This window comes from Zalophus californianus, chromosome 7, assembly GCF_009762305.2.
Source record: "Zalophus californianus isolate mZalCal1 chromosome 7, mZalCal1.pri.v2, whole genome shotgun sequence".
Lineage (NCBI taxonomy): Eukaryota > Metazoa > Chordata > Mammalia > Carnivora > Otariidae > Zalophus > Zalophus californianus.
This window is the reverse complement of record NC_045601.1, coordinates 29519368-29542552: the sequence shown is the minus strand read 5'-3', so window position 1 is coordinate 29542552 and position 23185 is coordinate 29519368. Positions and strand designations below refer to the sequence as shown.

General features: G+C 40.6%; 1 protein-coding gene across 11 annotated transcripts in view; it reads right to left on the bottom strand.

Moving 5' to 3' along the window:
* Positions 1-3120: 3120 nt before the first annotated feature.
* Positions 3121-23185, bottom strand: part of AHI1 (Abelson helper integration site 1) — a 229367-nt gene continuing 209302 nt past the window's right edge. For 3 of the 11 annotated variants that reach the window (XM_027601492.2, XM_027601493.2, XM_027601491.2), the window contains 2 exons: positions 20823-20925; positions 20052-20479 (listed from right to left, as the gene is read on the bottom strand). In XM_027601492.2, coding sequence (XP_027457293.1) covers positions 20462-20479; positions 20823-20925 — 121 coding nt within the window. In that variant the 3' untranslated portion in view covers positions 20052-20461. Of the gene's footprint in view, positions 3155-9568; positions 10460-18021; positions 18104-20051; positions 20480-20822; positions 20926-20963; positions 21043-23185 lie in introns of those variants that run through there. The other 8 variants (XM_027601499.2, XM_027601498.2, XR_003521333.2 and 5 more) reach the window with 7 other exon arrangements.

The following is a 23185-nucleotide window of genomic DNA, read 5'->3' as shown; positions in this document are numbered from 1 at the left end:
CACACATACTCGGGGGTGAGGGGCAGAGGGAGAGGGAGAGTCTCCAGCAGAACCCCAATGAGCGCAGAGCCTGACTCAAGGCTCGATCTCACGAACCTGAGGATCATGACCTGAGCCGAAAGGAACCAAGAGTTGGCTGCTTAACTGACTGAGCCACCCAGGCACCCCAATCCAGTTTCTCACTTTTGCTGTCACTTCTGAGGTGACTGAATTTCATTTGAGAGTTTCCTGTGATCAGAGCACAGGACTTGATTTACAGTCATTATTCTAAGCAAACAGGAAAAGCTGAATGGATTTAGTGCAGTGGATGGGGACACCAGTGGTTTCAAGCAGGTTTGATTTGCCAGGTTAGCATTTTATGAAATATTCTGTGGTACCTCCAAGTTGCTCAGTTGATCTAATGAAGTTTTAGGTCAAATGGGGAATGACTGCTTTAATAGAAAGTGTAATTTAAAGATTTTTTAAAGATTTTATTCATTTACTTGACAGAGAGACACAACGAGAGGGAACACAAGCAGGGGGAGTGAGAGAGGGAGAAGCAGGCTTCCCGCGGAGCAGGGAACCCGATGTGGGGTTCGATCCCCGGGCCCCAGGATCATGACCTGAGCTGAAGGCAGACGCCCAATGACTAAGGGACCCAGGTGCCCCTAATAGAAAGTGTAATTTATATGAACAATAGTCATTTGCCTTAAATATACAATGCATGAAATGATTTTGTTTTACTTGGTTCACGAAAAGGTTTTGGAAAAGGGACTCTGGCATTTTCTGTACACCTTCTGCCTCTTTCGACTTTAAAAAACATAATTTAAAAAACATTTTACATGCTTTTTTGGGGGCTAACTTCATTTTTTAACTTCTCACATTTAAAATTTACAAATACAGGATGGCAGCAAAAACACCTGATAGCTGACTACAGAAGGAGATCATCACCCGATTCCAAAAGACATATCTAAATTAGTCTTATTAATTTATGGTTGCCTCTTGTATAGTAAACATTTGCTGGCTTTCCACATAATTTATTTCCACACCTTTCAAATGTCAGTGAGAAGTCTTCCTGGTTGGAAAGAACACAACACTGGGAGGAGGAGAGCTGAACTCTGATCAACAGTTGTTGGGCCAATCATTTAACCTCCTGGTGACTGGTTTGAAAAATGGAAGAATCATGCCTTTTCTGTGTAATGAAGGTTGTTATAAGGCTCAAATTTGGTAATGTTTGGCGAGGTCCTCTGAAAACCCTGGTGGGGTGACAATGGCAATAAAACGTGACATTTTCAAGGTGAGAGAAGTTGAGGCTCCTGGTTCAACTGCCCACCCAGCTCTTGTTCAATGCTTGACAACCAGGTGCTCAATCACATGTTGTTGAATAAAGTGAATGTGTGCACATGCACACACACACACACACCTTCAAGAAACATTAAAAGTATTAAAACTATTGATGATCCTGAATTATAAAAATGTATTTAGGAAAGTAGTTAATAACTTTTGATATATGTAAATAGAATTAGTCCCTCTCTCTATCCAGCTGTCAAGATAGAAAATTCACACACAAAAATTTAAAAAACCTCTTTCCATTCATATATAAAAATGTCAATTCTCCAGACTTACCTTCTTCCAACCCTCACTCATTCAAATTCATCACGTGTAATAACCTAGTTTTAAAGGGGATTTATCTGAATGTAGACCATACTCTACATGGGATGTTTACTTTTAGTTGTGTATGAGGTTGAGAAGATTTAGAGCATTTTCAGAATTAGGATTTTGTAATGCAGCTTTTTAAAAGTTTTTTTATTTTTTAAGTAGGCTCCACAGCCAACGTGGGGCTCAAACAGAACCCTGAGATCAAGGGTCACGTGCTTTATGGGCTGAGCCAGCCGGGCGCCCCAGTAATGCAGCTTTTTTTTTTTTTTAATTTTTAAAAAGATTTTATTTATTTATTTGACAGAGAGACACAGCGAGAGCAGGAACACAAGCAGGGGGAGTGGGAGAGGGAGAAGCAGGCTTCCCGCCGAGCAGGGAGCCTGATGCGGGGCTCGATCCCAGGACCCTGGGATCATGACCTGAGCTGAAGGCAGCCGCTTAACCGACTGAGCCACCCAGGCGCCCCTGCAGCTTTTTTTTTTTTTTAAAGATTTTATTTATTTATTTGAGAGAGAGAGAATGAGAGATAGAGAGCACGAGAGGGAGGAGGGTCAGAGGGAGAAGCAGACTCCCTGCTGAGCAGGGAGCCCAATGTGGGACTCGATCCCGGGACTCCAGGATCATGACCTGAGCCGAAGGCAGTCGCTTAACCGATTGAGCCACCCAGGCGCCCAGTAATGCAGCTTTTAAGTGAAGTATGAATGTTACCACATAAACAGCAGTAGGAGCAGGGGAATCAGCAGAAGGCAGAGTCCTGCCCTTGGTTTCTGTGATCCTGGACAAGTTACCTAACGGGGGTGTATAAAAGAAGAGTCTTTGTTTTATTTTTTGGACACATACATACTCTCCATCCCATTTCCAAAGTTTTACACAGAAGAGGTCTGAAGGGAACTTTTCAGGCATCGGGGGTGGGGTGGGGTGGGGGGTGGTGTTGGAAGGGTACAAAGGCTTTCCTGCATTCTCTCTCTTGTTCACTTTCCCTCAGGTTATTCAGTTTGGGGAAAGCCATTTTTTTGTTAGTTTGTTTTTAAACTTAGGCCCAAGCAGATAGGCTCCATTTTCAAAGGCAAGTTTCCAGAGAAAGACATCACTAGAGAAAATACAAAGAGCATAAAGTGTTTATAGTTAGCCTCTGGTGACTCGGCTGGAACTGGAACCTCTCTGCCTGTCTTCGTACCTGTTTCTGTTGAGCAACACCCATGTTACCCTCTGCCACCTGGGGCCTATCCCCTCTCAGAGGACCTCCAGATTCAAGGAAGACCCCGTTGGGTCCTCTTATTTGTGGTCTGAGGAACTCTGACCTTCCAAAGGACATGGGCAAGGCTGTGGACATGGATACAATGTAGATTTCATGGGGCGCCTGGGTGGCTCAGTCGTGGAGCATCCACCTTCGGCTCAGGTCGTGATCCCAGGGTCCTGGGGTCGAGCCCTGCATCGGGCTCCCTGCTCAGCAGGAAGCCTGCTTCTCCCTCTCCCACTCCTCCTGCTTGTGTTGCAGCTCTCGCTGTCTCTCTCTCTGTCAAATAAATAAATAAATAAATAAATAAATAAATAAAATCTTTAAAAAATAAAACAACAATGTAGATTTCATGTTTCAGGGGTGGTATCTCTACTCGTCCAGCAAGAAGTCTTGTTTACTAAGATCTACCCTTAGCATCAACCATGGTTAACACCTGTATCAGATGACACATCAAGTAAAGGGGGGATCATTCTTTCACACTGATACAAACTGACAAAGAACTCATTGTGTTTTTTTCAGAGTTTATTTATTAGTATTTTTTAAAGTAAACTCTACACCCAATGTGGGGCTTGAACTCACAACCCTGAGATCAAGAGTCACATGCTCTACCAAGACTGACCCAGCCAGGTACCCTGGATCTCAGTTTTATAAGAAAGTCTATTCTGGCAAAAATCCCCACCCCATTATTACATTATTTTCTTTCTCTGGATTGGAGGGTGTTGGAGCAGGGATAAATTATGAATTTATCTGTGCTCTAGGTTTACAAAATGGCAGGACTGTGACTTCTGGAAGAGGAGGACACCGAGATGGAAGAGGTGGTCTTGTGAGCCTCTCTTCAGGAAGAGGATGTGTCCAAGAGACTCCCAGGAGGGAAGTGACCTTCCAACCTCCTAGGAGAGAAACCCATCATATCTAGCAGCAGGCAGGCATGCATGGGAAGGGCTGACCAGACTGTATCAGTCTCCTACCCAGGGCTGTCCCTCTTCAGGAAAAGACCACAAAATGCAGAGAACAGACTGAACTCCTTATCTCAGGCCAGGATCTGCTCTATATTCTAGATGTTCTTTTTTTTTTTTTGAAATTCAAAGGTGACAACAAGTCTGTCCTTGGCTATAGGGCATTCTAAATACAACAGTACTATATTCACGTTTGAAAGAAAAATCTACCTTCCCTTTATGTGACTGCAGGATCTCTAGCAACTATGGTATAACAGTCTGTCGCAAGTGTATTGGATGTTTCAGTTTGCCAGACCTGTCATGATAAATTAATTACAGGATGTTGCAGAAATGGCAAAGCTCCAGCAGCATCTTGCATGGTTTAATATAGCCCTATTTCCCCATTTCAATGTATTTGTGGTTAGATAAATCCTCAGAAATTTACAGCTGCTATAGACTAGTTTATTATGTACTCCGCCTGCACACATGATAAGTATAATAAGAATTTGATGTTCTTAAAGTACATAGATTTTACTGACATTTCTTTACCACCATGGAAATATTTAGTTGCTAAAAGTAGCATCTGCGGATACTTCTGAACATTAACTTCAGTAGAACAGGCAGGGATGGTTAAAAACATTACCATGCTTTAACCATCTTCCATTTACTTTAAATTGAAGAACCATAGCTCAGAAAAAAATTGTGTGGAACATTTATATAAAATGGCCCTATGAACAAATTTAATAGAAAAAAAATTAACTACTGATTGTCGGTTGAAAACACTGAAAAACCGAACTAAAGCGACCATACTTTTCTCCAGGGAATCTTCCTTTGGTCTCATGACTGCTTTTCTCAAGCTTCAGTTAATTTTTGTTCTGGCAACAGTTATTTTCCTCACCTTCTTGCTCTTTTCTCCTTCTGGACTTTATTTTTCTTTATCTTCATTAAGCAAATCATTTCCATTCCAGGCAATTTTAAATGACTGGCAATATATGCATTTACTTACATAAAGGTTGTACAAACCAACCATTCCTGCATTTTCTTCTACCATATTCTTTCACAATTCTTGATAAGGATCAAGTGATGAATTAAGAAAAAAATGAACTAGAGTAAGTAAAATTAGATTGTTCAGTACTTTAAGAAACGGCACTGTGGTACATATATTTGGGCCATTTTGATGTATTGATGGAGGTGGACCATGTACTGTGGTTATATATGTACCTGTGCCCCTCCCCCCACCTTTTTTAGGTTGAGAGTAGAAATTAAAATTGTAGACTCTTAGCAGTCTTACCCTCCCTTTCTGGGATAACAAAAATAACCCAACCATAATCGAATGAATTTGAGGTGTTAGAAGAGCAACTTGAGGAGGCAGTGTGCACAGAACATATGCCTGATGTAGATTTGAAGAGGATCATTAGAAAAAAAGCATTCTTTGTGTTTACAAAACAAATGTTTTTATGTTATCCAGTTCCCGCCTTAACTTAAAGTATTTCCTATTCACTTTAATAATTAGAGCAGAAGGATATGATGAATGAAGTGCCTCATTACCAAGTTTGCTTTCTGGGTCTCTACAGAGAGTAGCTGTCTGCTCCTGCCTAGTTGGTCCATTGTTAACCCCTAAATGATGCTGACATCAATTCTCCTGCAGATAATTGGGTCCATCCATAGATTGAGTTTGCCAGTCAACAGAGCCTTTTGATTGACGTGACTCTTGATGTTTTTATTATCTTTTATATGACTTGAATGGCGCCTTTCTGTTTCTTGAATAATATGTTACTGTACATGTATTACTTTGATTCCACAGAATCTATTATTTGAGAAAATGTAAGAATTAGAGTTTGGAGTAAAGATTTACCAAAATAATTATGGGACAAACAAGTTATCAGCTTAAAAAATTTTTTTTAACTCAGCTATATTTCATTTTATTTAGGTGTCTGTTGCATTAAAGATATATTAGATCTTTCTAGTCTGAGTGTGGTTGTAGGTACATCTAAATTGCTTCTTTATTCTAGCTTGTGCTGGAGTCTCCAACAATAAGCATTTACTGGCTTCCTCTATACAGCAACTGAGATCCAGTACTTCGGAGACTTCCCCGTGGAGTCTGACAACCTCCATTTACAACCAAGTGTTGATGTTTACTGGTCATGTGCACTAGGACAAATTACTTCACCTTCAAAATCTTGGTTTCCCTACTCGTAGGGCAGGGAAGATTCTAACTACCTCATAGGTCTGATGTGAAGAGTAAATGAGATCATATACATAAAGTGAAGATTTGGGGAATATTTTCTGTCATTAAGTTCAATGAAGCAGAAATCAACAAATATATAGCTTTAGAAAGTTGGATTGTTGAAAAATGTTCTCATAATTTACTTAACAGATATGGCTCTCAGATGTAAATTATTAAAATATGTATAAATAGGGCGCCTGGGTGGCTCAGTTGGTTAAGCGACTGCCTTCAGCTCAGGTCATGATCCTGGAGTCCCGGGATCGAGTCCCACATCGGGCTCCCTGCTCGGCAGGGAGTCTGCTTCTCCCTCTGACCCTCTTCCCTCTCGTGCTCTCTATTTCTCATTCTCTCTCTCTCAAATAAATAAATAAAATCTTAAAAAAAAAAACTTCTAAAAAAATAAATAAAATATGTATAAATAAAAGTATAAGGTCTTAGGGCCAATGGCTGGTTCAGTTGGTAAAGCATGTGACTCTTGATCTTGGGGTTGTGAGTTTGAGCCCCATGTTGGGTGTAGAGATTACTTAAAAATAAAATCTTTTAAAAAAAGTGTAAGGTCTTGGGGCGCCTGGGTGGCTCAGTTGGTTAAGCAACTGCCTTCAGCTCAGGTCATGATCCCGGGGTCCTGGGATCGAGCCCCGCATCGGGCTCCCTGCTCGGCGGGGAGTCTGCTTCTCCCTCTGACCCTCCCCCTGCTTGTGTTCCCTCTCTTGCTGTCTCTCTCTCTGTCAATTAAATAAATAAAATCTTAAAAAAAAAAGTGTAAGGTCTTGAATTTTATAGGTTCTAGAACTTTCTCACTCAAAAATATTTGTGAGTTAAGGGGCGTCTGGGTGGCTCAGTAGGTTAAGTGTCCAACTCTTGATTTCAGCTCAAGTCATGATCTCAGGGTTGTGAGATTGAGCCCCATATTGGGCTCTGTGCTGGGTGTGGAGCCTGCTTAGGATTCTCTCTTTTTCTCTGCCCCTCCCCCTGCTTGCGCACATGCTCTCTCTTTCTCCCTAAAGTAAGCAGATAAAAAACACTAAAAAAAAATGTGTGAATTAAATATACAATTGAAGTGACATGTCATATGAAGCTATTAAATGGTAAGTTATTTCCCAGATATACTCTTGCTGAACTTAAGGAGAAAATGTCTTTTTTTAATACAACTTTACTATAACTTAAAAATAAAATTAAGGTCAAGTATTTGCTTTTCTAGAAAGAAACCTTACACAGGTTTTAAAAGTACCAAGTATTAGCCACTTAAAAACACTGATTTCATTTCAAATGTGCATTTTATTTTATTTTATTTTATTTTAAGATTTTATTCATTTATTTGACACACAGAGACAGTGAGAGAGAGAGATGACAAGCAGGGGGAGCCGCAGGCAGAGGGAGAGGGAGAAGCAGGCTCCCCACAGAGCAAGGAGCCCGATTTGGGGCTCGATCCCAGGACTCTGGAATCATGACCTGGGCTGAAGGCAGCGGCTTAACCAACTGAGCCACCCAGGCACCCCTCAAATGTGCATTTTAAACATAAATTTATACCATGGTGTAAAATTTTTCAGGTCTTAAATCTTTAAAAACTTGATTTTGGGGGTGCCTGGGTAGCTTAGTAGTTCAGCATCTGCCTTTGACTCAGGTCATGATCCCCAGGGTCCTGGGATTGAGCCCTGAGTTGGGCTCCCTGCTCAGCAGAGAGTCTGTTTCTCCCTCTTCCTCTGCTGCTCCCCACTGTTTGTGCTCTCTCTCTCTAATAAATAAAAAATCTTAAAACAAACAAACAAACGAGTTTTGTTCTAGCTTTGCAAATCTTATTCATGGTATAGTTTTGATACTGAAGAAACTTTAATGTTCAAGATAGAGTAGAATCAATTGGGAAATAAATTTCTGAGAATGGTTTAAAAATATTTAGATCAGAAAAAATGTCAAAAATTGTTATTTGGAGAAAAGAGACTTTATAAAACGGGATAAAATTTAATAATTTCAGGATGAAGATAAACAAAGAATACTAAAATTTGTTACTAAGAAAACGTGCAGTATCAGAATCTTCAAATAGATTCTCATGTCCGATTCCTCTACTTGACAATAATTTGGACTTCTACTTGGAGGGCACTTTTAAGGATGTCCTCTGCCCCATCTCATGTCTGAGAGTATGATAAAGACGTTTTATTAATCTATTCATGAACATAACTGGAATCTTATTTGTCAACAGGACAAGAAAGAAGGACTGGGTTTTGAGTAACATCAACTTTTCCTGGTTTTGCCTCAATTCTTATTTTTGTCTTCAGTAGTTGCAATACAAAAATAACCCTTTATTTTTCATACGAACATTGAGATCTCAGCAAATGTTTAGCTCCCCTGTCATATTTCATTTGTCTTGTTTTAATGTTTTTAGATTTTTTAGATTTATTTAGTTATTTTTGAGAGAGAGAGACTACGAGAGCATGAGAGCAGGGGGAGGGGCAGAGAGAGAGAGGGGGAGAATCTCCAGCAGACTCCCCACTGAGCAGGGAGCCTGATGCGGGGGTAGGGCTCAATCTCGAGACCCTGAAGATCATGACCTGAGCTGAAATCAAGGGTCAGATGCTTAACTGACTGAGCCACCCACACACCCCACATTTGTCTTGTTTTTTTTTTTAAAGATTTTATTTCTTTATTTGAGAAAGAGAGTGAGAGAGAGAGCACAAGAGTGAGGTGAGTGGCAAAGGGAGAAGCAGACTCTCCGCTGAGCAGGGAGCCTGATGTGGGACTCGATCCCGGGACTTCAGGATCATGACCTGAGCCAAAGGCAGACGCCTAACTGACTGAGCCACCCAGGCGCCCTGTCTTGTTTTAAAATGTTCCTGCAAATTGTTGAAATCCTTTGTGATTAAAACCTAAATCTGAGAATCAATACGTTATCTCAAAACTATGAGCTGAAACTGCAAAGAGATGCATATTTTATTTTGTAATTATCAAGTACATTCACAAGACACCTGAGGCACAGACATGTGCGTCCAGGACAGTGGGAGCTCGGTGCCACCAGTCAGATTTTGGGGCTGATCGCTGAGGGCTTCCCCCAACTTTGGAGCCACTCACCCCTTTCAAAAATGCTTCCGCCTTTAAGTTCTACACAGCAGGGGCATGTTTACCAATTTTCATGCCACTACAACATGTGCAGGGATAGGAGCCAAATATATTTTTACTAGAAGATATTTCACATCGAGTATACATCTGGGCAAAATTTACACCTCAATGCCCAACACTGTTTTTCTCACTTATTTTAATTGATTGTCTAATTTGGTAAATAAGTTTTCTTTTTTTCTTTTTTTTTTAAAGATTTTTATTTATTTATTTGAGAGAGAGAGAATGAGAGAGAGAGAGAGCACATGAGATGGGGGGAGAGTCAGAAGAAGAAGCAGACTCCCTACCAAGCAGGGAGCCCGATGCGGGACTCGATCCCGGGACTCCAGGATCATGACCTGAGCCGAAGGCAGTCGCTTAACCAACTGAGCCACCCAGGTGCCTGGTAAACAAGTTTTCTGATACTATACTAGTTTGACCTTTGTGGGGTTAAATATTTTATTGACAAACTTATAATGTCATAAGTTTGATTCAAGAGTCAAGAAAAAAAAAAAACAATGAACTTTCGTATTATAACACTTTAAAATACACAGTCACATAGTAATGACACCATTAATTATGGAACTCAAGCTTTAAATAATGCAATGTAATAATTTATGAACAAATGTTAAGACTAAAATAAATATTCAACAAAGTCTACAAATTTATATGCTTAAATATGAAATGCTCTTTTTAAAAAGTAAAGAAATTTGAAACACTGCTGCCAATCAAGCCAAAGGCCATTTTTAGTTTATATGTATCACATTACGTATATATGATTCATTCAAAACAAATGTGTTCCCTTTTAATGTCTTTGTCACTGGGACCATTTAGAATACACAATATTCTGAAGTTGCTTATCTCTAAAATAAAGCTAAATTTCAAAAGCATATATTTCACATTCTGAACATAACACCACATACATAATCACGTTACAGCTATAATAATAGTAAATGACTGCTTCATGGACATCCTAACAGTGTAAACACTTCTCCTTCCTGTTGGTTGAATAACAATTATGTTTTCTTCTTTATAGGTTTTTCAACAGTGGTCATATAATTTTGATGTAATTACTAATAAATACAAGTACCAATACTTTGATCAACAACAATCACAATGGTTTATAACAACAAAGGTCAAAAGGCCACATTTATTTTTTTAATCGTACCTCGCTTCTGATTTTTCTAGATTCTCTCATAAGGACAAGAAGTAGTGGGTCCTTCCTTTCTTCCTTAGTATCTGAAAATTCTTAACTCTGAAGAGAAATTCTGTTTGGTTTGTCATTTCGTTTCTGTGTATTTGGTTGTCTCTTCATTCTTCTTCAACTCTTTACTAGGAGAAAAGTACACAAAATGTGCTCAATGAACTTAAATAATGTCTTTTGCCCACAACCAAATCTTGGTGTGCTCCTGCAACAGCATGGGTAATAAACACCATGTGACACACACACACACACACACACACACACACACACACACACACACACACACACACACACACACACACACACACACACACACACACACACACACACACACCCCAAGACCCAAAGTACGAATCACCTTTGCTTTTTTTTAAAATTATTTATTTGAGAGAGAGAATGAGAGAGAGAGAGGGAGCACAAGAAGGGGGAGGGCCAGAGGGAGAAGCAGACTCCCCGCCAAGCAGGGAGCCCAATGTGGGACTCGATCCCGGGACTCCAGGATCATGACCTGAGCCGAAGGCAGCCGCCCAACCAACTGAGCACCCAGGCGTCCTCACCTTTGCTTCTTGAACACACTGTTAACATCTAGCACCACCAGCAGATGCATAAAGCCGGCTCTGGCACTGACAAGCAAAAAAGAAATAGACTTCTCAAATACAGACACGAAGCACTCCAAACCTGGGGCAACTTCCAGAAATTAAGAGCAGGCAATCAGAGTTCGTAAAATTCTTCACTCATTGGGGAAAAAAAAGTGTCACAGATGATGCTCCAACAGTTAGTAAGTGGAAAGGATATAGAGCATCTTATTAAATAACATTCTTCCATTTGGTTAATGGCTGTGTCTATTTTTACAACTGGGTTAACTATATTTTTTCAAATAAATCTGAAAAATGGTGTGTGGCATTTTCAACAAAGATAGTGATGGTTAATTATGCATCTAAATGCAGCTCTAAAATTAAGCAAATTATACCATTAATGAAAATCAAGAACTGGAGCGCCTGGGTGGCTCAGTTGGTTAAGCGGCTGCCTTCAGCTCAGGTCATGATCCCGGGGTCCCAGGATCGAGCCCCATGTTGGGCTCCCTGCTTAGAGGAGAGCCTGCTTCTCCCTCTCCTCCTGCTTGCCGCTTGGCCTACTTGTGCTCCCCATCTGTCAAATAAATAAAAACCTTAAAAAAATTTAAAAATCAAGAACCAATATGTGGATGAAACAAGGAGCTTCTTAGAGACCATGTAGGAAGTACACAAAAACTAGCTAGTGGTGTTGAACGTGACACTCTTTAATGCATTTATTCACATGCCAGTGGTGAGTCTCTAGACTTAGATAAAAATGTTGTTGTCCTTCCTCTGAACAGAAAGGGCTTAATGCTTGACTGCTCTGAGAAAACAAATGCAGCCTAAGAATCTGGTTAAGGTGGTGGTCAATTCCACTGCACACTCCTGAGAAAAGTAACGGCTGGAGCGTCGGGCCAGAAAGGGCAGGCTACCCATTTCCTCAGGTCCTTTCCTGGAAGCACAAGAGGTGCAGGTAACATCTGTGTTTTCAGGGGCAGGCTCGATCATAAATAAATAGATACACTATCTTTCTTGATATCTTTTTTGATGAGAGACATTTACGCCTGAGGGGAAAAAATCCTTTGTCCGTCTGTGTTTCCTGACTTTAACTTTGTTGAACAGAGGTACCACAGATAAGCTGGGATTATATGCAGAAGTCCAAAAATGTTTCAAGTGAGGCTCATGAGAGCTACTAAAGTAGAGCGTAAAGTGGCACACATGTGATGTGCCATCGCACCAGGGGCCAAAAAAGGGTGTCACATTCATTTTTGCCCCTGTGTGCATACATGTAAAGCACACAAAACTTGTCCCAAATTAGGACTCAATAAAAATGGGAAAGAAAGTAGTAAAGGCTCAAATGGAGGATGCTGGGCACAAGTGCCTGAGAGACCCTACAAACATCCGCAAGGGGCAGAGAGGAGGGTAAAAGGGTCTTAGAGGAACAACAAGGCAAAAGAGAGTGGGAGGAGGCGTTTGTAAAAGTGGTAACAAAAACAAAGAAGAAAAACAGAAAAGGGAAGGGAGAGAAGAACAGCTGGAAGTGAGTGAGCTGGATCCTGCACGTGCAGAGGATGTAAGACAAGCACTCGTATCAGGGGGAGCCTGCACTCTGAGAAGTAAACAGAGAAGCCAGAGGACCTTCAGCAGAGGGATCCCTCAAGAGAAAAGTAGCTAGAAGATGCTGCAGTAGGCAGCGTAGATAACATCTTTAAGGGAAGTGAATCAGACTGAGAAGAGGAAGGAGCCCTGGACACAGAATGCCAAAGGCTGCCCGTGAGAGGGGGAAAGGACGAGAGACATCCAGTGCACACCTCTGACGGGAGTGGGGGGGCACGTGAGCATGACAGGCGCTGACAGCACGGGACTGAAAAGCTAAGGCAGTGGATGGAGATTTCCTGAAAGGGAAGAGAAGCCATCCAACCGAAAGACCCCAAAGAGAATCCAAATGCGGTCTTTCTCTGAGGTGTCTCCTCAAGATGCGGCCCCATAAGCTAACGCAGGTAGAGACTAAAAAAGTGAGGGCCTTCTTTTTCAAGGCAAATCATTTGGAAAGAGAAAGGAAAATCTGCGTACTAAGATACTGGAAAATGAATATGAAACCGGGTTAGTGATTGTGTGTATGTTACGTGTGAAAAATAAGACTCGATCAAGTCCTAGTTCAGGCACTTTACCTGTGACTCTGAAACCCTGCTTTCTGCAAATGTAGAAAGAACGGGCTATATTAGAAAATTTCTAAAATTACTTTCATTTTATTTTATTTTTAAAGATTTTATTTATTTATTTGACAAAGATAGAGAACATGGCAGAGCGGCAGGCAGAGTGAGAGGGAGAAGCAGGCTCCCTGCTGAGGAAGGAGCCCGATGGGCTAAATCCCAGGACCCTGGGATCATGACCTGAGCCGAAGACAGATGCTTAATGACTGAGCCACCCAGGCGCCCCTAAAATTACTTTCATTTTATTTTTTTATTTTTTATTTTTTTTATTAAAATATTTTATTTATTTATTTGACAGAGAGAGACATAGTGAGAGAGGGAACACAAGCAGGGGGAGTGGCAGAGGGAGAAGCAGGCTTCCCGCGGAGCAGGGAGCCCGATGAGGGGCTCGATCCCAGGACCCTGGGATCATGACCTGAGCCAAAGGCAGACGCTTAATGACTGAGCCACCCAGGCACCCCAAATTACTTTCATTTTAAAAGAAATGACCAAGTAGTAGATATCAATATATGTTGGGTAGAAAAATTAGAAAATACACAAAGTAAAATGAAAGGAAAAAAAAATAACCACACCACCACCACCACTCAGAGGGAACTACTGATATTTTTTTAAATGTATATCATTCAGTATTTTAGGCATGTAGTTGACCCTCGAATAACACAGGTTTGAAGTGCATGAGTCCACTTAGACTCAAATTTTTTTCAAAAATATGTTGGAAAAGCTTTTGGAGATTTGTGACAACTTGAAAAAACTTGCAAACTAGCTTAGAAATATAAAAAAAAAACTAAGAAAAAGGTATGTCACAAATGCATAAAACATGTAGATACTAATCTTTTTTATCATTTACTACGATAAAATATACAGAAATATGTATGTGTGAGCAACTCATCTCTCCAGTAAACTGCATATCGCAGTAAAAAGTGATTTCTCACAGCTCCTGCATATTTTTCACTGTGTTTAATGCAATACTGTAAATCTTGAATAATACCATGGGACCCAGGCAAAGTGTCACCAGTGATGCTGAAAGTGCTCCCAAGAAGCAGAGAAAAGTCATGACATTCCCAGAAAAACTTGAATTGCTTGAGATACCTACCAAAGACTGAGGTCTGCAGCTGTGGTCGTCTGCATTTCTCAAGATAAATGAATGCAGTGTAAGGACCATTGTAAAAAAGGAAAAGGAAACTCATGAAGCTGTTGCTGCAGCTACACCAAGAGGTATGAGAACCCTGCATGTTTTGCAAAATATTTTTTTTAAAGATTTTATTTCATATTTGAGAGAGAGAGAGAGAGAGCATGAGTGGGGTGGGGGGGCCGGAGAGGCAGAGTGAGAGGGAGAAATAGACTCCCCGCTGAGGAGGGAGCCCGACGGGGCTTGATCATGACCTGAGCCGAAGACAGACTCTTAACTGGCTGAGCCGCCCAGATGCCCCTGCAAAATACCTTTTTATTTTGTATTGAAAATGCAGCTTTTATGTGTGTAATAGGGCTGATATAAGAAAGATGTTCTGATAGACTCTAATATGATTCAAGAAAATCAAAGTCATTATGTGACAACTTAAAGCAAAAGGAAGGTGAAGGATCCAAAGTTGGAGAATTTAATGCCAGCAAAGGATGGTTTGATAATTTTAAGAAAGAGGTTTGGCTTAAAAAAAGTCAAGATAACAGGAGAAGCAGTTCTGCCCACCAAGAGTCAGCTGAAGAGTTCCCAAAGGCCGTTAATAAAATCACCGAGGAACAAGGATATCTGTCTGAACAGATTTTTAATGCAGATGAAAGTGCCTTATTCTGGAAAAAAAAAATGCCACAAAGTACATTTACTGGTGAGGAAGAGAAGCAAGCACCAGGATTTAAGGAAGGCAAGAAGGGAGAGGCTAATTCTACTGTGTTGTGCAAATGCAATCGGCTATTTATGATTAGGATTGCCTTTATCCACAGAGCTGCTAACCCCAAGGCCTTGAAGGGAAAAGGTAAAGACTAACCATACAACAAAAAGGCCTGAACAATGAGAACCCTTTTCCTGGATTGATTCCACTGATGCTTTGCCCCTGAGGTCAGAAAGTACCTTGCCACCGAAGGACCATCTTTTTAAGTTTTTTTGATATTGGACAATGCCCCTAGCCACCCAGAACCCCATGAGTTCAACACCGAAGGCACTGAAATGGTCTACTTGTCCCCAAACACAATGCCTCTAATTTAGCTTCTAGGTCGGGGGGCCATACGAAACTTTAAGGCTCATTACACACATTACTCTAGGGAAAGGACTGTCAATGCTATGAAAGAGAACCCCAACAGAGAGAACATCATGAACATCTGGAAGGTTACACCACTGAAGATGCCATCATGGTTATAGAAGAAGCCGTGAGAGCCATCAAGCCCAAAATTATAGATTCCTGCCGAAGAAAACTGTATCCAGATGCTGTGCATGCCTTTACAGCATTTACAGCAGAACCAATCAAGGAAATTACGAAAGAGATTGTAGATATGGCAAAAAAGTTGGTGGGGGGGTGGGAAGGGTTTCAAGATATGGATCTTGGAGCAATTCAAGAACTGATATACACCATACCAGAGGAATGAACAGAAGACAACTTGATAGAGATGAGTGCCTCTGAACCAGTGCCAGATGATGAGGAAAGACATAAGAAGCAGTGCCAGAAGACGAACTGAACTGGACAGTAGACAGTCCAGCAGAAGGCTTCCAATGACTCAAAATGGCTTTGACTTCTTTTACGACTGGGACCCTTCTATGATATGGGCAATGAAACTGAAGCAAATGGTGGAAAAAGAATTGGTACCATATAGAAACATTTTTAAAAAGATTTAGTTATTTATTTTATAGAGACGGGAGGGGCAGAAGGAGAGGGAATCTCGAACAGACTCTCCGCTGAGCACAGAGTCCGACGCAGGGCTCCATCCCAGGACCCTGAGATCATGACCTGAGCGGAAATCAAGAGCTGGTAGCTCAACCAACTGAGCCACCCGGGCACCCCGCAGATTGAAATATTTTTAGAAAAATGAAAAAGCAAACAAGTCAGACAGAAATTACAACGTATTTCTGTAAAGTTCTACTGAGTGTGTGCCCACCTAACCTGCCTCCTCTTCTACCTCTGCCACCCCTGAGACAGCAAGACCAGCTGCTCCTCCTCCCCCCTCCCCCCACCTCCCCCTCCAACTCCTCCTCCTCCCCCTCCTCCACAGGAAGAGGACAAGCATGAAGACCTTTATGATGATCCACTTCCACTCGATGAACAGTAGATAATCATGCTGTATAGTCACTAAACTTATCTACTGTGTATGTGTGTGTGTGAAAATCTATTAACTCTGCATCATCACCATTTCATCACTGCCCAAGTATCCACTGTATAGAACATTGTGTGCAACACGTGTATGGAAGTGGACAATCATTACAAACACAGTGACAGGTAATAAAATTAATAACATGTTAGTTTTCTTCCTGTTTTATAACTCTGCTTTCAAAGAGTTACATTACAGTACAGGCTGCCCTCTCTCCCCTAAGCAGAGAAACTGCTTATCAGCCTTTCATCACAGGTTTTTTTTTTTTTTAATGTAACAGTGTTTTCTTTTTTTTAATTTAATTTTATTATGTTATGTTAGTCACCGTACAATACATCACCAGTTTTTGATGCAGTGATCCACGATTCATTGTTTCCATACAACACCCAGTGCTCCATGCAGTACGTGCCCTCTTTAATACCCAACACCAGGCTAACCCATCCCCCCCACCCCTCTCCCCTCTAGAACCCTCAGTTTGTTTCTCAGAGTCCAGTCTGTCATGGTTCGTCTCCGCCTCCAATTTCCCCCCTTTATTTTTCCCTTCCTTCTCCTAATGTCCTCCATGCTGTTCCTTATGTTCCACAAATAAGTGAAACCATGTAATTAACTTTCTCTGCTTGACTTATCTCACTTAGCATGATCTCCTCCAGTCCCATCCATGTTGATGTAAAAGTTGGGTATTCACCCTTTCTGATGGCTGAGTAATATTCCATTGTATACAGAGACCACATCTTCTTTATCCATTCATCTGTTGAAGGGCATCTTGGCTCTTCCCACAGTTTGGCTATTGTGGACATTGCTGCTATGAACATTGGGGTGCATATGGCCCTTCTTTTCACTACATCTGTGTCTTTGGGGTAAATACCCAGGAGTGCAATTGTTGGGTCATAGGGTAGCTCTGTTTTTAATTTTTTGAGGAATCTCCACACTGTTTTCCAAAGTGGCTGTGCCAACTTGCATTCCCACCAACAGTTTAAGAGGGTTCCCCTTTCTCCACAACCTCTCCAACATTTGTTGTTCCTTGCCTTTTCAATTTTTGCCATTCTAACTGGTGTAAGGTGGTATCTCAGTGTGGTTTTGATTTGAATTTCCCTGATGGCTAATGATGATGAATATTTTTTCATGTGTCTGTTAGCCATTTGTATGTCTTCTTCAGAGAAGTGTCTGTTCATGTCTTCTGACCATTTTTTGACTTGATTATTTGTTTTTTGGGTGTTGAGTTTGAGAAGTTCTTTATAGATCTTGGATACCAGCCCTTTATCTATAGTGTCTTCTGCAAATATCTTCTCCCATTCTGTGGGTTGCCTCTTTGTTCTGTTGACTGTTTCCTTTGCTGTGCAGAAGCTTTTTATCTTGATGAAGTCCCCAAAGTTCATTTTTGCTTTTGTTTCACTAGCCTTTGGAGATGTATCTTGAAAGAAGTTGCTGTGGCCCATGTCAAAAGGTTACTGCCTATGTTCTCCTCTAAGATTTTGATGGATTCCTGTCTCACATTGTGGTCTTTCATCCATTTTGAGTTTATCTTTGTGTATGGTGTTAGAGAGTGGTCGAGTTTCATTCTGTATACAGCTGTCCAATTTTCCCAGCACCATTTATTGAAGAGACTGTCTTTTTTCCATTACATATCTTTTCCTGCTTTGTTGAAGATTATTTGACCATAGAGTTGAGGGTCCATATCGCAAAGCTAGGGGGCATCACGTTTCCCGATTTCAAGCTATAATTACAAAGCAGTGATCACCAAGACAGCATAGTACTGGCACAAAAACAGACATATAGACCAATGGAACAGAACAGAGAGCCCAGATATGGACCCTCAACTCTATGGTCAAATGTTTTCAATCAGTATCATGAAATAGAACTATAACACTCTCTGCCATAACCATTCATTCATTACTATGCAGGCTAGGCGACTGGGAAGCATTTACATTGATTACACTGGGCCACCATAAAGCAACCATATTGCTGCTTCTTTGTTATCAATGCATGGAGAGTTATACCTTTAAATAAATACAAATTTTCACATTATCCTTTCATTTTTGATGTCGGTGTTAATAATATGTGTAACATCTTCAGTGTTCTATGTATCACATAAGACCGTAATGATGGAGGTACACACAGATGATGATTTGTCTTGTACACAGATGCTGTAAACTGACAATATTGATAAATATAGTACAGTACTCTAAATGTATTTTCTCTTACTTATTTTTCTTAGTAACACTTTTGTTTCTCCAGCTTACTTTATTGTAAGAGAAGAGTATATAATACATATAACATACAAAATATGTGTTAATCACTATTGAGGTTATCAGTAAGGCTTCTAGTTAATAGTAGGCTGTTATTGTTAAGTGGTTGGGGGAGTCCAAAGTGATAACATGGATTTTCAACTGCATGGACTGGGGGTTGGCACCCCTAACCTCTGTGTTGTTCAAGAATCCACTGCATATGTTATATACAAACTATTTTATAATTATCTTTCTTTTACTTAAAAATTTATCATAAACATCTTTCCATGTCTATGAAAATACTTCTGTAATGTAGCGAATAATATCACATGGTATTCTCTTATATAAAGGTCCCATAATTTAATAAACTCTATATTCATAGAAATTCAATTTCCTTCCTATTTGTAAAAAAGTTACTTATTTTAGAGAGAGCGATAGAGCACGAGCAGGGGGAAGGAGAGGGAGGGAGGAAGGGGGGGAGAGGGAGAGAGGGAGAGAGAGAGAGAGAGAGAGAGAGAGAGAGAGAGAGAAGCAGACACCTCCAATGAGTGCAGAACCTGACACGGGGCTCAATCTCATGACCTGAGCCGAAATCAAAAGTCAGACACTCAACTGACTGAGCCCCTCAGGGACCCCTTTTTCTTCCTATTTTTAAAACAGTGCTTGAAGGAACAGCCTTTTAACTGAGTCGGTGCATGTATACTTGAATATTTTCCTACAATAGGGTAGAACTGTCTTCTGAATGCCCTTTGTCAATTTTCCTTCTGTTCTTTGTTCTTCAAAAAATTGAAGAGTTTTTAAAAAAAAATATGCTAAGGGTATTAATTCTTTATCTGTCATATATTTTATGAAATTCCTCCTCATCTTGGGTTATTATTTGTTGTTAGATTTTGCTTATGGGGTGTTTTTTCTCTTTGATGTTATCATTTCAAAGTTTTTATTATTAAAATTTATTTCAAAATGTTTTCTGATTCTGTTACCTAGGATAAAAAGTCATTCCTTAACCCATGAATATATATCTATATGTGTTTGGTATAATGAGCCTTTATTTTTTTATAATTAAAATCTACAGAATTCTGAGTCTCGCTCTCCCACGGTGACAATTCTGTAAGGGCACCATGATACAGCTGGAACGTCTCACTTCCGGCACACACACTTCACTGTGCCTGACCGAGAGAACAGCGGCCTTCGTACATTCCTTCCCCCACCAGAAAACATTGTCATTTAAACAAATGTGCCTCACTGGCCTGTCTCGGTAGAAAAGTGACCCCTCCTTGTTTCACATTCTTTTTTTTTTTTTTAAAGATTTTATTTATTTATTTGAGAGAGAGGGAATGAGAGACAGCACAAGAGGGAAGAGGGTCAGAGGTAGAAGCAGACTCCCCGCTGAGCAGGGAGCGTGATGCGGGACTTGATCCCGGGACTCCAGGATCATGACCTGAGCCGAAGGCAGTCCCTTAACCAACTGAGCCACCGAGGCGCCCGTTGTTTCACATTCTAATGTATCTCCTCTGGTGCCCACGGATTATTCTCTCTCTAAAGGTCTCTAAATCCTGTGGGCTTTTGTTTCTTACCTTTCCCTCCTTTAGTTCTGAAGTGGGCAAAGAGCGGAGCCATGAGGACCGAGGACACATAATGGATATGCACGTGAAGAAGAATGAGCAAACCAGCAGAAAGTGCTGTCCAGCTTCTCCTTTCCTTTGAAGTATAGCTTGCTGTCCAGCTTCTCCTTTCCTTTGAAGTATAGCTTCTTGGAGAAACAGTTTATTCTGAGCATCTTTTCCTTTGCATTGGAGACAATCAGATTCATGCTTCCAGGACTCTCAACCAAACTCTCCTCTTGCAAGTCATAAATGGCCTCTTGGCTGCAAATCCCAAAAGGGCATTTTTCAGTCTGTATTTTACTTCTCCTCCCTTTAGCATCTGTCACTGTTTAATTATTTTTAACTGCAGTATAATTAACTGCATAGTATTAGTTCCAGGGCTACACCGCAGTGGTTCGACGATGCTATCCATTCATTATGCAATGGCCATGCTAAGTGGAGTTTCCAGTGGTCACTAACAATGACAGCACATTATTGACTATATTCCCTATGCTGTACTTTTCATCTCCAGGACTTATTTGGCATTCGTCGCGGTTGACCATGCCTTCCCCAAGTCTTCCTCCCCTGACTCTATGATACAACTTTCTCTGGGTTTTCCTCTTACCTCTATTAGGGTGATTTTTCTGCTGGTTTGCTCATTCTTCTTCACGTGCATATCCATTATGTGTCCTCGGTCCTCATGGCTCCGCTCTTTGCCCACTTCAGAACTAAAGGAGGGAAAGGTAAGAAACAAAAGCCCATAAGAAAGCTGCTGCAACAGCTCACAGGAGGCTCTGATTTAGGTCGGGGCAGTAGAAAGAGAGAGGGGAGATCGACAGGAGGACCTGAAAGAACAACATTTGACACATTATATAAATGATTATGTTGGGGGGTGAGAGGCAGGGAGTTGTTCAAAATAATGTAGAGACATGAACTTCTACCTGGTTGGGCTCCTTCTTATTATGATGAAGGGACAGAATAAAATCAATTTTGCTTCTCTCAGAAAAACATTAGATGTCTGGGAAAAACCAGAAAGCTTTTTATCAAAAAAACAAATAAATAAAAGTTTTTATCAAATTAGGTGGAAAATGTGTGTGTGTGTGCACGCGTGTGCAGGTATATAGAAATAACAGGAAATTTCTTAGTGACAGAAAGAAAGGTGAAGTTATGCATAAGAAAGCTGTCATATGATCCAGGAATTCCACTACTGGGTATTTACACAAGGAAAATGAAACACTAATTTGAAGAGATATATACCTCCATATTTACTGCAGCATTATTTACAACAGCCAAGATATGGAAGCAACCCAAGTGTCCACTGACAGATGAATAAAGAAGATGTGGTGTGTATATATATATATATATATATATATATATATATACAATGGAATATTATTCAGCCATAAAAAAGAACAACATCTTTCCATTTGTGATAACATGGATGCACCTAGAGGGTATTATGCTAAGTGAAATAAGTCAGAGAAAGACAAATACCAAATACACTTACATGTGGAATATAAAAAACAAAACAAATGAACAAACAAACAAAAAGCAGAATCAGACCTAGAATACAGAGAATCGATGGTTGCCTGAGCAGAGGGGAGTGGGAGATACAGGATCCCAGTTCTGGAATGAATAGTCACGGAAAGAAAAGGTACAGTATAGGAGGTATGGTCAATGAGACTGTAATAGTATTCTGTGGTGAGATGGGAGCGTGGCAAGCACAGTGTAATGTATGGACTTATCAAATCACTATACTGTATACCTGAAACTAATGAAACACCGTGTGGCAACTCTACTCAAAAAAATAAATAAATAAAGCTGTGATATTCTGACCTGTGGGATGTGGAATGCAGCTTTTTAAACAGTTCAACAGTAGGAGAAAATATAAAACAAATACTTTGTGAATGAGTGCATAGTAGTGTAAATAATGTTAGGAGAAGGAAAATACAAAAACAATGACAAAAGGGAAATTTAAAGAGTGGAAGACAGTGTCTCCTTTCTAGAATATCTGGGAATGGTGAAAGAATTTGTCACAGATGCAAGAATTTCAAAATAAAGTAATATATAGGATTGAATAGCTATTGCTATGAACTAAAAACTGTGTTCTCTCAAAACTCACAGGGTGAAGCCCTAATCCCCAAAGTGGAAGCAGGGACTTTAAGGAGGTTAATTAAAGTTAAATGAGGCCATAGGGGGAGGCTCTAACCTACGGAAGTGGTAGTCCTTATAAGAGAAGAGACAGCACAGAGCTCTCTTTCTCCACACACGCACAGAAGGCCACATGAGGACACAGCGGGAAGGTGGCCATCTACAACCTGGGAAGAGAGGCTTCACCAAAAATCAACCCTGCTGGAACCTTGATTTTGAACTTCCAGCCTCCAGAACTGAAAAACTAAATTTCTGTTGCTTAAGGGACCCAGTCTGTGGTACTGTTATGGCAGCTGGAGATAATGATGTGGAGACATAAAGGTAAATAAAATGGGATCAGATGGCTGAGAAGGAAAAGGTCAGACATTAAAAGATGAAAGAACAAATAAAGTATATATTTTGAAAGGGGGAGAATAATGAAAGAAAGGAAAGGCTGAGCTCTAAAAAATAAGCACTGTTAATTTACAATCTCTCTTCAGGGAACCTATTCTCAGGCATTAAAGTAAAAACTCGGTTATCTCTGGGGGCCAGGAGTAATATGGTGAATGAGAGAAGCAAGCTGGGGGTAACACAATAAACTGGCCACTGGAGAGTGTAAGATCCATGCAGGAGAGGCAATCCACTGCCTCAGCTCCAGCTCAGGGATACCATGGATACCATGGAAGACTGTGGAACTGTGGCCCAGAACTTCAGATTATTTTCAAGAGAAGTAGAAAGTCTGCATTTATGTGAAATCTTTCTGTATTTGGGCAACTGAAAATTATACACATACGCACGCACGCACACACACACACACACACAGTGGACCCAACCAAAGATACTAGGACTGCATCTTGC